This window comes from Strix uralensis, chromosome 23 (assembly GCF_047716275.1).
Source record: "Strix uralensis isolate ZFMK-TIS-50842 chromosome 23, bStrUra1, whole genome shotgun sequence".
In the NCBI taxonomy this organism is placed as follows: Eukaryota; Metazoa; Chordata; class Aves; order Strigiformes; family Strigidae; genus Strix; species Strix uralensis.
Window position 1 is genome coordinate 5,552,309 of NC_133994.1, and position 14,478 is coordinate 5,566,786.

General features: G+C 52.2%; 1 protein-coding gene across 6 annotated transcripts in view; it reads right to left on the reverse strand.

Annotated features, from left to right (window-relative positions):
• Positions 1 to 14,478, reverse strand: part of CASZ1 (castor zinc finger 1) — a 206,885-nt gene that overhangs the window by 107,441 nt on the left and 84,966 nt on the right. For 4 of the 6 annotated variants that reach the window (XM_074892918.1, XM_074892919.1, XM_074892920.1 and 1 more), the window contains exon 3: positions 1,518 to 1,603. In XM_074892918.1, the coding sequence (XP_074749019.1) occupies positions 1,518 to 1,521 (4 nt within the window). In that variant the 5' untranslated portion in view covers positions 1,522 to 1,603. The remainder of the gene's footprint in view (positions 1 to 1,517; positions 1,604 to 14,478) is intronic. The other 2 variants (XM_074892922.1, XM_074892923.1) reach the window with 1 other exon arrangement.

Consider the following 14,478-nt stretch of genomic DNA (forward strand, 5'->3'; position numbering starts at 1 on the left):
CCCCCCTCCATTTTTTTAAGGGCGGGGGAAAGAGGGAGGAAAAGGAAGAGCTGAAGTGGTGGGGGGAAGGTTGGGGGAGAGGTTGCAAGGACAAAACAGAGAGTTGCTCTCAGCGGGGTGCCCCGAAACGAGAGAGACAAAAAGAAAACAAACAGTTTATGAGTAGGGCACATGCTGCCTGTGTCTGCATGCCCCGCGCTGCCGGCCCCCCGTGCTCCCAGGGAGGCTTCTGTTCCCCAGCAATGATGGATGGACGCATAGGGCCATTCAGGCCTGCCATGTTACAGCAGCGGTATTTACATAACACTGGCCTTCCACCGGTCACCTCTGACACTGCCCAGCCCGGCTTGGGGCCCCCTCCCGCCCCAGCCAGCCCGGCCCCCCCTGATACTGCTCGGACGCAGCCTATGAGCTCCCTGACGCTGGGGCTCAGGGGTCCCCACTGCTGCAGGGATGCTCTGAGCACAGACACACCGCGGCGAGCACTCCCGGCACCTCTGAGGTGATGTCTCACAGGGCCGAGCGCTGCCCACCCTCCCCACCGCCACTGCCCCTCCTGCCCTGGCCTGGGCTCAGACCTGCCTTGGCGCCTGGGGAGGGAGAGGAGCAATGGGAGAGGCGAGACTTGGCGGTGCTGCAGAGGGTACAGCGCAGAGACGCGGGGAAGAGAGTGGGAACTCTTCGGGTGACACACAAGGGAGCCCCGTGGTCCCCCTGGGGCCATGAGGAAGAGACAAGGCCAGCGGGAACTGCCTCGGTGTGGCAGGGACTTCTCGGCGGCCATCACCTGAGGTGGCACAGGGACTCTCTTACCCAGCTCATTTTAAGAGGCTTTTAAGAGAGGCAATCACCTTTCATTTCCCTGGGCTCTAGACCTCTTACTTTTATCAGGCATGGACTAAGGGGTCATCCAGCTCTAGGAGACTGTGAAGTTGGGGGTTTTTTGCAGTAACACAGACCATGAGGTAAAGGGAAAACCCAGGAAAGTCAGGATTCTGCTGGAGACACAGAGCTGCTTCCATCCTACCAGCACGGTGCTGCAGTCTGAATAGATAAAAATGTGCCAGAGGAGGAGGAGAGCATGCACATCACCATCTTAAATTATGTGAACTGAGCTCAGCAAAACCTCACAGTAGATGGAGACTGCATCCTATTCAGTGAAAGGACCTTATCCATCTCCCACCAGCCCACTTGGACAAAGATAAAGTGGCACCCTCCTCACCGAAGCCCTTACACACTTTTTTATCTGTAAAGATAGAGGCAGCAGAGAAGATATTGAGGAAAACCCACAGTGACAAAACCAGGTGCCCAGAACAACTGGCGTACAAAGACAAAGACGAGATTAGGACACATATAGGCCATGTCTGCATTAGACCTTCTTCTGTTTTCATCTCTCTTTATAACTGACAATGGTCCAACCCCAGAAGTTCTAGTGCAGACACAGCCACAGCTAGCAGGCCATAAAGTGTGAGAGACACGCAGAGGAAAAGAGAACCCAGGAGGGCGTAGTGACATACCCATTGCAGTCTGAAGTCTCTCCTACCTTTCGGAGATTTCAAGGCCTGGTTTCTTGCCTCGTTTTTAGCTCTAAATTCACTTCATCCTGGGGAGGGAAGAGAAAGAATCCAGTTAATACACAGGGCACACCTGACCAAGAGCCAAGGCACAGACACTCACAAAAGATGGGTGAGAACCCAGCTGCAAGCAGGGCCAGCTTGGGGCGTTCAGACTTCGCAGGGGAACAAAGTGCTTTCCTGCTCCTGGCTGCACCATACAGTGCCATGCACACCACGAGACACGCAGCACTCCCACACTCCACTGTGCATGAGACTCCTAACAAGGGCTGGGAATAATTCAGCATAGAGAGAGCAGCTATTACTGGCCTGAATCCTGCTTCCCAGGTACCACACACAGACCTCGTGCTGGTCTGCACCATACTTTGCCCACACATCCAAGGATGCCTTCTGCTCCACGCCAAATTTTTCCCTTTCCAATCTCCTCTGCTGACCCCTCTTTCCCAGCGGTTCACCAGCATGCTAATGCTGATGTGTCCCTTGCACACCCCTGGGGCATAAAATGACGGGGTGCAGGACTGGGTCTCAAGGCACTGAACCCCCTCATCCACTCATCTGTGCGTCTTCCTTCCTGGAGAATGCAGAGAGCGAGGAGGAAAGAGAAAAGGGACAGGGGAAAAAAAGTCACAGTAAAACACATGAAAAGTAAATTGAATTATTTAAAACCATATGTTCCAAAAATGTGACAGAGCATAAAAGCCGTGCCGTGAGACTTCCGGAGGGGGTTATCCTGCACAAGCAGGGTGGGAGGAGAGCTCGTGGGAGGGGGAGGACTGCTCCACAGCCAGCCAGGGACTTCCCTCTCCCAGAGCCGGAAGGTGGCAGGGAGCACGGGGTGGCTTCATGCACAACGGCAAGGGTGCTTGGCCCATTCCTGCAGTCTCTGTTTTGCAGCCCTGCCAAAACAGATATCACAACTGCCCGAGACACAGCAGTGAAATGACAAACTGGCCCGAGGTCACACACAGCGAGTCCGTGGTTGAATCTGAGAGCCCCAGCCGCCTGCGCCAAGCACCGGCTCACAGCATGCCTCCCTCTCCGGGGTGCAGCGGTGTGTGCCACGACTCGGCCCTTGCAGGGACCTTGGAGAGCAAAAGTGAGATGGACTTGGCTCTGGGGACTCTGTGCTGCTGCTGTGGCTTGCCCCTGTGTTTTGGGGCCCTGGTGCTCCGTGCGTGCGGGCGGCCTCCTCCCGTCACTCACACTCCGCCACTGCCTGCATGCTGCGCCAAAGATAGATGCCTGGTGTTGGCTGGGACCCAGAGCAGGAAGGAGCTGGTGAGATATCCCAGATGGATGGATGGACACGGAGCGCAGGGAGCCCCTCGGGTGAGGAAGATGCATAACCAGACTGGCTCCTTCCCTTTCCACTCAAATCCTGGTGCTAACAAGGCTGAGGGCACAGCTGGAGTAACAGCTCCCACACTTGAGGTCCTTCTCCCACCCTGGCACCCTCTGTTCTTCTGGCTCTCTCATCCCTCCTCGCACCTTTTCCTTCCCTTTGTTCTCCCTTTCTTCCTTGCTCTTTCCATCATTTTCTCTGCCATTCTGTCATGCTCTTTTTTCCCTCCCTCCCTTTTGTTCTCTCCCTCTTTCCTGAGCTCTCTGTCTGTAACTCTCTCTGCCTTCCTGGCTTCACTCCCTCGCCCCTGTGCACGGTCAATTCTTGGGTTTGAGTTTTTAATTGTTTTTTTTTTTTACTCCCCTTCTTTCGGCCGCAGCTTATCAATGATGCAAGAGGAATAACGCCAATTTACTTAGAATGTGTAATCCCCAAATCAGATTGGGGGATTGTATGAGGCAATATGACCTTGCATATGTCTCCATTAAAGCCAGCCAGGCCTCCTCTTGTATTCTGTGTTCCCAGTACATATTTAGACAGATAACGCTAATTGTACTTGACATGTCCTCTTAAGGATGGACTCTTCCCTCCCCCAGCTCTGCCTGCTTCCCTGCCTGACAATGCGCCAGAGCAGAGCCCGCTCGCTTGCAGCGTGGCACGGCAAGGCACCTGCAGGGCTGGCTGGCCGGGTGGCCGTCCGCCACAGCCCGCATGCCCGGCTCCGCTGCGGGAGCGCCAGCCGGCCTCCCTGGAGCTGCACGCCTCCGTGTGGGAAGCAGGGCCGGCCAGCACGGGCAGGGCATGGAGCACGGGCAGGGGGAGCGTTGCTGGGACGTAGTTAATCTGAGATTACACACTGTTACTGTGACAAGCTTGGATTCTCCAGCAAAATGACTGGTGTGTTGCCGCCTCTGAAGCCATGGGTGCCACCTCACCCTTCCCCTCTTCCTGTTTACCGTACTGCCACCCTCCCTCCTCCTCCCCCCCACCTCGTCCCTGACTCCTTGCCCTTTTCCATGGGGCTTCCCCTTTCACTTGCTCCAGCCCCCTCCTCTGCTTCAGGAGACCAAGGGCTGGCTCCTTCTCCCGAGTCAGAGGGAGACGAACTTTTTGGGTACAGGCCCCAACCATGACACAATACCAGAAAGCACAAAGCTCCAAAGCGTTCGGACAAAGAGAGGAGACTCGCTCGCCATGACCGTTTTCAAAGCCTCCCTCCTTTCCAAGGAAGGGCTTCCACCCCGCACCTCTCAGCTCCCATATCCAGGCATAAAGCTATTCAGATAAATATTTATATCTGGCTACTGGCCCATGGATCCCAGCTCCAGCTTCTAGGGAACATCATGCAGAAATCATAGAATCACAGAACAGTTTGGGTTGGAAGGGACCTTTAAAGGTCATTTAGTCCAACCCCCCTGCAATGAGCAGGGGCATCTTCAACTAGATCAGGTTGCTCAGAGCCCCATCCAGCCTGACCTTGAATGTTTCCAGGGATGGGGCATCTACCACCTCTCTGGACAACCTGTTCCAGTGTTTCACCATCCTCATTATAAAAAATTTCTTCCTTATATCTACTCTAAATCTACCCTCTTTTAGTTTAAAACCATTACCCCTTGTCCTATCGCAACAGGGCCTGCTAAAAAGTTTGTCCCCATCTTTCCTATAAGCCCCCCTGAAGTCCTGAAAGGCTGCCTCTTCCCTGTGCCTGCCCGTACATCGCTGCTCCAGAGCAGACAAGCAGGACGCGGGAGGAGGAGGGGAGCTTATTCCAAGGAAACCAATGGATCCAAACTCTTCACCAAAGTGGACTCAGATTTTTTTTTTTCCCCTTGACACAACATCCTAATTCTACTTTTTCAGTATCTTTCCTTCAACAACCTTTTTTCCTTCCTCCCCTTCCTACCCGGCAACTGCGCATTTATTAATTCATGAGGCACTAATTAGTTCTTTGTTTAATTTTGTGTTAAACAGACTGACCGGAATGATAACGACTTGCAGCGTTGCATTACGGTCCCCAACCGCCCCTGTTTTCTGACAACAAGGGAGCGCAGTGAGACTGGCGTGATGAACCCCAATTCCCACTCCAGTTGCACTTCATTAAGTCAAAATGTGACAAGAAGCTTAGAGAGCAACTTTCAGATCGGATCGCACATAACAATTGGGCAGGAAACTTTCCGAGGGGGAAGCGGGAGAGGCACTCGCAGCGAAGGCTGGCACCGCACACAATTCCCCGGCGTGCCTGCCTTAAAGGAGCCGGCTCGGGCTGTCGGCCGAGGCAGGACTGAGGGCACGTGCTGGCAGCAAGGTGTGCCAAGGGAGGAAGAGGAGAGGAGGGGCAGCAAGCCAAGCCAAATGCACGGCAGGACAGGTCCGGAGGCATCACTGCTTTCCGCTCCCCTCGGTTTCATTTGCCATGATGAGTTGTGTTGGCAGCCTGTGGGATGTGCAGGCACAGACCCCAGGTGGGATAATCCCTCAGTGAGTCACTCCGGGACCTCTGAGGGTGTCTTTAGGCACCTTCAGCTCCATGCCTCAGTTTCCCTTCCATAGCTCTATGGAGAAACAGCCAGTGATCCTCAGCTGCTATTCAATTGTCAAGAACTACACAATTATAACAGAGTCCCCTAAACTGCAAAGGGAGAGGTCAAATATTGGCACCCACATTGCTAAAATGAGAAGTGAAGGGACAGCTCTGACACCAGGGAGAGGGACGGCTACTCTCACGGGAAGGAGCTGTGCCTTCTTTTAACTTTGTACAGTGCAGATGCTCCAGTGACACTACCAATTTTTAAAACTGTCCCCATCAGTCTAGTACCAGCAATAAACTTGGTAAGCCACAAAGCGAGTGCCCCGCACCCTGAGCTCGGCCCTGCGGGTGGGAATACAGCCACCACAGTGTGGCCAGGCCTTGAGCTCTCTGCTGAGAGCTGCAAGTGCCTCACTAGCAGGAGCTACGGCCACACGGTCACACGTCTGGCCTGGCCCAAGCCTCATCTGGCAAAAAAAGTCTGAGCATGACTTATTCCTTGGCACTGGCCAACATGGGACTGGCAAACAGATGACACAGCCTGGGTCACAACCAGGCTCAGCTGGATCTGTCCCAGTCTTGCTGGCACACGAGGCTGTACAGCGTATGGCCAAACCTTGAGCCCCTTCTGGCTTACTGAAGTGCAGTGAAATGTAAACAGCCTACAAGGAAGTGAAAAGGGTCTTAAAACACCTCTTGAGAGGGTGTGTGGGAAAAGGAAAAGAGGACTTCCCAAGTGCACAAAACATGGAAGTTTTGCAGCAGTTCAAAATGCATCTTCTGCTATTGCATGGACATCAGCTGTGGGAATAAGCCAAGATCACACAGAAGTAAAAACGAGCTGGGAGGTCTCAATGCCTTTTCTAGGAGGTATTTTTCCACACTTCTCCCTCATCCCTCTCTCTCCCCAGGAAAGGAAGACTCATCCCTAGACTTGCTCTGCAGAAGCCCAAAGCTCAACTAAGGTCCAAAACACTGGCAAAGCCACGTGAGGGACTCTCTCCTGAGGGTCACATCAGGACTGGGGAGTGACACTAGAGCTGTGTGGGCGTGCACAGCAGTATGTCCTGAACAGGGCAGGAGCAGCAGAGTGAGCACTGCGACCAAAGCCTCTGAGCCTCGGGGGACGCTTGCACAGCATCAGTCTCTACGTGCATTATCAGTATTTTCACCTGAGTGAGCTCTAAACGTACGAGTCTTTGGGGAAGGGGCCAGGCTGCAGCAAGGTATCGCAGCACGGTGTTTGCCAGTACACTCACAGCTGAACAACACACGTATCTGCTAGCAGACGTGTTTGTGCTGGCTTCCATCTTTCATGAATCTCAACTGCAGCAGGGACCTCTGTGGCTGACGAAAAGGCTGTTCCTCCATGACAGAAGACACCAGATCCCTCTGATTTCAGTTCTGCATGTGCTCTGGATCCCATAAAATGGCATACATAGATATTAACGCTCAGCTGGAGGGTTGGACAAGAAAGGGCAAAAGCACCCATTAACACCTGAACCAAGGACAATTGAGAAGGTCCAGGATTGCTGGAGACAAGAAACACCCACTACTGTCACCAGCCTGGCAAGCCTTCTTGGTTTTGCAGAAGGGGTGGAATATCGTGGCTGCTCTATAGATACAGTTGGGCCTTGTCATCTGCTGAGTAGATGTTTCAGAACAAAAGGCAGATACAAACCCCATCTCTTTCCTCTATGAGCCCAGCCCGGGCTCTGGGCCATGGACCCTGTCCAGGCACTGATGCTGAGAGCAATGTACCTCACACCCTCTCTCAGGAGTGAGGGGACAGGGCAGTGGCACAGAAATGTCCCCAGACTGGCCCAAGCCTGGGCTGAGCAGGGGCAGAAGCTGGTGAGCCAAGGTGAGGAACCGGCATGACTGACAGGGCAGGGCGAAGGGGCAGCTGAAGGACACCCCGAGTTTCCCAGGACAGACTCCTGCACAGTCACCTCCAGCTATCACCTCCTACTGATCCCAGGCTGTTCAGGGAAAAATGCATGGGCTGAAGGAGAGGGAAACTTGTGTTATCTCCTGTTTCCCCCTTTCTTGGCTGCCATTACAAGGCAATACCAGTAGCGCAATACAAACCAACTACATCCACTGACTGTTAGGGCTACACAGCTGCCAGTGCTCTCAGCAAAGTTTTGTGCTGAAAATGAGGGTAACAAGCATCCCAAAGAGGTCATGGTCTGCTCCTTCTTCCTAAAACAACAGGCTCAAATGTCCTAGACTCCATCCCCAATCCTCTTTAACCAGGAAAACTCTCCTCCCAGGATTACGGGCCCACTGCCCCCCTTCTCTTCCCCTCCATCTGGCTGGGAGCAGCCTGGGACCGAGTGCTCTTCCCAGCCCTGGGAGAACCCTGCCGTTTCTCTCTCATAAAAAAGAAAAATGGGAGCTATAAAAAAGGCAAAGAAAAGAAAAGCAAAGCAAAGGGAAATCACTGCGAAGGAAGAAAAGAGCAAAGCCCCCCTTCCCTTCCCACCCCTTCCCCATTACCTGCCTTTTAGCACTGGGTAGAGCCACCCACTTCATTTCTCCTGAGGACGCCCCCTTGGCACAGCACTCCCCGGGGAAATCCTGCCCTGCCTCTCACCCTTTCCCCCTCTGCTCAAACCTGTTGAGCAGAGCCCAGTCCCGCTCAATAAAGGTGATGCAAAAAGGAGGAAAACCAGTGCTGGGCAGTAGAAAAGGGATAGTGGCCATCCTGGAGGTAACCCTGTAGCTCAGTGCCCATCGGCCACCTCTGGAGTGCTGGAGCGAGGCAGGGGACAGAGGGATGGGAGACAGCAGCTCTGCAGGTCCCAATCCACTGCCAGTCCCGGCTTCCCAGCACTGATGGCACCCAGGTCCAGGAAAGGCCCCAGACCCCCACCTCGCAGTGCAGCCACGGCACCACCCAGCACAGCAGGAGAGTGGGGGGCCAAGGGGTTCCAAAGAGTCCCCAAGGAGCTCACCTCCCACCCAGACATCTGTAAAGCACAGCAGTCCCCAAACTTGGCATCCAGCAGCCCTGGGCTGGCTCCTGCTAGTTTGCTGTCAGGCTGCCTAAGCAAACCAATTAAAACTAATCATTAATTATAAAAAAGAGAAAGAGAAAAAGACCCTGCACAAATGAAGAACTGGAAAGAGCATTGGGAAAAGAAGGACAAGAGGGAGCAGAGTGAAAGAACAGAGCTTGAGAAAGGGGAGGGGGGAAGAAAAGGGCTTTAAAATCCCCAGCACAGAGCCTTGGATGAAGGTAGCGGAAGGGCAAGTGGTCTCCCAGGGCAGGATGGGGAGAGACGGAGGTGAGAGAAGCAGGGGGGACCCGAGGGAAAAGTGACAGTGCCAAGGATGGCGAGGCACATGCAGAGACCAGGTCCTGCTGTGGTGGGAGCCGGCACCATCGACACAGCCACGAGGCCAGCTCCACGCTCCCTCCGCCGTCCCATCCCCAGCAGGGCCCTACCACATCCAGAGGGGCATGAGCTGCAGTTCGGCAGAGGAGTGGGCACTTGCCAACCTGCAGAGATGAGGGCAGAGAAGGAGGGTGCAGGGGGAGCAGAGCAAGCGAGGAGGGCAGAGCCAGGGCTGCGCAGGAGCGCTGTCCCTGCGCATCAGGGCTACTGGCTCCCTCGGAGCAAATGCCTTAGATGGGGATGAAAAATGGGGCATTTATGAAAAGCCCTTGATTATGCGGATTTGGCTGGGGCCCTGGCTCAATCGCCGTCGCTCCCGCTGGCTCCCCACGAGCTCCGGTGGCAGAGAACCCCGGCAGCTGTCAGCGCAGCCAGCACGCCCCCGCCGCCGCCGCCCCCGCGCCGCCGTTTTGTTCCCCGGACCCGCACACACGCACGCTTCCCAACGCCCCTTTTGAAGAGCCTCAGGCCCACGTCGGGCTGGCGGATGGCGGAGAGGTGGGGGCAGTGCCATGGAAACGGGCTCTTTCCTGGGGAAACGTGCTGCCGGCCCCCCCTCCTCGTCCCGGGTGCCCCTTTTGAGGAGCTGTCAGGACCCTGAGTGAGTGTCACACGACCCAAGGACCAGGCGTGACCAAGCCTATTTTCTGCCTCAAATTTGATTGATTAAAAAACTTTTTAGGAAAACCATGTTAAAAGACAAAAAAAGAAAAAAGAGGAAAGAAAAAAATTAAACAGAAAGGGACAAGGGGGTGGGGGAAAAGGGAAAGGCCTCTGTGCTGGGTTTCCCTGGCAATAGCACCAGGGGACAAGTGTCAGAGGCAGATAAACAGCATAACCAGGCCGAAAATAAAGGTCAAAGGAAGCATGAAACTTAACACAACAGTGATTAAGATAATGATGAAGCAGGGGACCTAAAAAAAAAAAATAAGTGTGACACACAGAAACACGCATATACGCTCCAAGTGATGGCACAAGAGACCTGGTATGTGGGAAGAGGTGATGGGGCTTGCTAGGCCCTGGGGTACCTGGACAAGAGTGGAAACGGAGGAAAAACCGAAGTGGAGGATTTGGGGAGAGGGAGTCTGTGATTTCCCTGCAGGCTGGTTGCTGTAGGTCGAACCTGCCCAATGCCAACAAGTTCCCAGAGCCAAGGGGGTCCCTCCCATAACACAGACGCTCTGTCCCAGCCAAGCAGTGCTTGAATTTGCAACCAAATTCCTCAAAAGAGTTTCCCTGACGCTGGGAGGACAGCCCAAGTGGGTGTGAATCAGGGAGGTCCTGCTGAGACCGATGGAGTTGTGATGGTTTATGCTGGCTTGGGATCTGGCTCTTTGCCTTTAAGCAACTGGTATAAAAAGCCTCAGAGATGCCAAGAGGGAAGGACGCTGGTCAGACCTCCCTGCCCACCTCCTCTCCCTAGCCAAGGCTAATTCTGCAGAGAAAAGCCTAGAAAGGCTGAAGGATTCAGAAAGCAAGTCCAAAAATGTCATACCCTTCGGCATTTACCTACTCTGTCTCAAAATCTCTAGGATGATCTCACATTTTTGGAGCCCAGCTTATGACTTTCAGTTGTCTGGGACAAGCTACGTTACCATTGCCAAGAGGCAGCAAAGAAATTGCAAATTGTTCACCAGCTGCTTCCTCTGTGAGCCCGGGACTTTAAAGCTTGTGCAATAGCAAGTACGGAAACACAAAAAGCTTTCTACCTTTTCTGCACCACCTTCCCAACGGGAGTAACTCTGATCCCCTGGGAAGCGTCCCTGCTCTGCCTTTTCTAGCACGTCAGAGCCCTGATGCAGAGTCATCTTTAGGGGTTCCAGTGGGACAGGGCCAGGGAAGACCTGCAGCCAGCACTGGACTTCACTGTCCCTCACACTTTGCGTCCAGCACAAGGGACCACTTCCACACTTGTTTTCTTAAGTTTGCACAACTAGCTCAAATTCGGACAGAATGTTAGTCACAAAAGCATTGTTCTTCCTGCCAAATATCTTGGGGAACGTAATTTTTCAGTTGAAAATTTTCTTCCATGTAGTGTTTACCATGAGGAAGAGCAAAGAAATGTTTTTACAGAAAGGGTTGAAGAAGTGATACATATATGTTTACACACACAGAGGCACATAACTCTACATTTCACTTCATCAGAAAGCTGTTTTCCATCAAATATATTTCAATGCAAAATTTCTAGCATCATATTCATGTGTCTCCCCCCTCCCCCATCATTTATATTCATGGTCTTTTGTAAAGAATGATTCAATTAAACCACCAATGTTCCTCGCTAGAAGAGTCTCAACAGTGAGAGGAACTCCCCAAAAGTAGAGCCAGGCCAGGCAAGGCTTCGCTGGACTGGGCGAGGAGTCTGAACATCCACCAAAGATGTGCGGGTTGGAGGGACTGGGACGCCACTACCTCACACCTCTGGAAAAACAGCACATCTGAGAGTGTCAGCACCAGCTAGTCAAAAAAAAAAAAAAAAAAAAACAAACCACTGCTCTGATCCTTGACATTATTGGCTGAAAAATGTGATTTGAAAAATAATAATAGAAAACAAGGCCTTTCTTAATTTCATTTTTGAGCCATTACAATTCATGTTTTCATTCTTTTTTTTTCCTCCTTGGTAATCAGAAGAGCGACAAATGTGATTAAAAACTGAAAAACCCCAAACAAATAATGAAAGCTGAGATTCTCATTTGGTCTCCTGTGTCCAGAAACATGGACTTTAAGGGAAAACACCAAATGTCCTTAGGCACAGGGTAAAATGAGGGGTTGCCAATGTTATGTTTTGGTTAATGCTGTTATGAAACGTACAGAAAGTCTAAGATACCAAAGATACTTGTAAACATTTCTTAGGTTTTCCTCCCTGCACATCTGATAACAAAGATTTAACACACGCTCAGATATGTGCACACAACCCTGAAATGGGATGAGCAAACCAGTGTTGGGGACGCGTGTGCGAAACCGTATTAAAATTGAAATCCCCTCAATGACGGAGCTGGTTCCGTTTTACTTTTTGCAAGGGAAAACAACCCCGTCTCTCAAAACAGACAGTGGAACCTTGAGATTTTGTGCACAGATGTAAGATTACTACTCAGCAATAACAAGACCACTTTTATCAAAATATTTTTTGCATTTTGCAATGAAAGGAATCCTCTGCATTTCAAAAAGCTTTTTGAGTTTCACTTTCTAACATGCTTAAACTGATTTCTCTTGTTCAGATAAGAAAATCCAGCAACTTTGGCAACAAAACAAAATGAAGAAAGGGACATGCCAGATACAAAAAAGACCTGGAGTAAAAGCACAGATACTTTTCCAGCAGCACACCTTCCCTCACCTCTCCTGGCAGTCTCAGCCTAGCGAAGGACCAACTTTCTCAGGCCGCTGCTCTCTGCCGGCAGCACCGTCTGGTCCCCTCTGGCCCGCAAAGAGCAGCAGTCACTGGCACAGAGGAAAACGCCAGTGCCTCGCCTGCCCAGCAGTGTGCCACCAGGGCAGGATGGGCACATGGCATGGGCTTCCAGGCTACCAGGGCAGTCAGCGCTTAGGGAACATACTCAGACACATGTCCCTGTACATGCAGGACCAAATAATCACACACACCTCACAAACGTGTGAGGAGCACACAAAACTCCCTCGCCATGGCCGAGGAACTGTCAGGAGAACACAAGCAAAAGCTGCTTCTTGACAGCGAGTCATTTATATTTTAGCTTCGTTCCATTATCCTAACGAATCCTTCATCAGCAGATGCAATATTAACAGCAGAAAATCAGCTCATTACATCCGGGGGGATTTCATCAAGTTGACAATCATATATGCAGCTACCCGAGCCTGGAGAGGACAGTGCTCTCGTTATTTAGTTATCTTGGTTTCATCTTAGAGGCTTTTTCTGTCTTTCTTTTTGGGGGTGGGGGTTGATGGTTAGGGGGTGTTTCCCAAACAACTGACAGACCCCAGAGCTTTTAGGATGCTGGTCCATAGACAGACGCACTCAGCTGGGAAATGTTCCAGCTCATCCACAGTAGCTGCAGCTGTTGAAGGGGGAAAAAAACCCCTCACACAATCTGCAACCTCTGGAGCTTTGAGGGCATTTCTCTGTGGAGTTCAGACTCCAGGAGGGGGGCTGCATCCTATACACCTCCTGCCTTGTGTCCTTGTGGAGTGGCTGTTCTGGTTCTGCTCCAGGCAGGACTCCCCACTTAATGCTCTGAAGGGTCTCTCTCTGCAGGCATCCTTATCCAACTGCAGTGTCCCCAGAGGGAAAAGATGCATTTGAAGAGTGTGGGATTTTGTGATGAAATTCCCAGGCAAGGAACAGAAGAGGCAGTTCAGATGAGTTGAAGGGGAGAAGAAGGGAGTAACAGGGAGAGCTAAAAGGATGAGTTCAGAAGATTGTGGGGCTCTTTTCTCCCCTGCCTTGTCCAAGGAGCATTAAACAACACAGCTGAGGAAGCCAGAGCAGACTGGCAGGACACCTTTAGATGATGCACTAGAACATGGCTGAAATAATCCACAGATCATCTTGTGCAACATCTAGGTGAAAACTTCAAGTCTTTGCTCTTCTTCCCCCACATATTCTTGCTTTAAAATTATGGGAATGGGCAAGCACATTTCAGGGTTACTTCTATTTTCCACAGTCATTCAAGGGGCTACAGGTTGAGGAGCCCTGCAGCAGAAAGGCACCTTGAGTGCCTTTGCTAACCAGCAGAGCAGCCAGGTGAGGGCTGACAGGAGCTCCCATGCCTGTGCACTGCACCAGACACACCAGCAGCTCCCCAGGCAACTCAAGGTGGGGCATGGAGCACTTTCTGAGCTGTCAAAAAACCAGCAACACTGCAGAGCATGTTCCTCAGTGCCTGCACAGCTGGGGTCTGGCTAATACTGCCTGCAAAAGACCTCCTGCCCTGCTTCTCCTGCTGAGGATCTTCCTCGATAACAACAGCCCAAGAAGTCCTTGGCACCTCCAGTCTGAAAAGTCACTGCCTGCAGCCTCAGGCCTTCTCCCTGCCTACAAAGGAGCTTTTCTGCCCACCCTGAGATTCTCTGGAGGAACAGGGATCTCCTGCTGAGTTCTCACTCACACATGGTGGGTGCCTTTGCCACCAGGTCAAGCGAAGCCTTGTGATTTCAGCTGGAAAGCAACCATTCAGCTTCCAGGATTTCCTCTCCATCAGGGGACGAAGCTGGAGAGACCAGTGTGGAACTGGACATGGACCACTCATGGCAGATACCTGCTTCTGGACACGCCTCTGCTGCTCAGCCTCAATCACCCAACATAGCTGAAGGAAGAAGTTGAACTCGCATCTCCTCCAGCTCCGAGGGGGCTGGGATGAGCATTTTACATTTTCCCAGCAGGGCTGGATTTCTGCACAGCAAGGAATATGTTCCTGGGACGTCAACTCCAATCTCTACTGCGCTCTGACAGATTTAAGCTCCAGTTTGTCCGACAACATCCCAAAGTGTAAGAAACTGAGGGCAGACTCTCTAATCAGGCTGTAGGACAAAGGCCTGGTCTGACCCTGTCACTTCCACTTACTCTTGCTGTCTGTCTTGCTCCCCCCACCCTCTCAGCAGCTTCCCTGCCCACCCTCGGCTGCCCTCCCTTCCCTAACACAGCTGGGCTAATCCTGCTCCTCC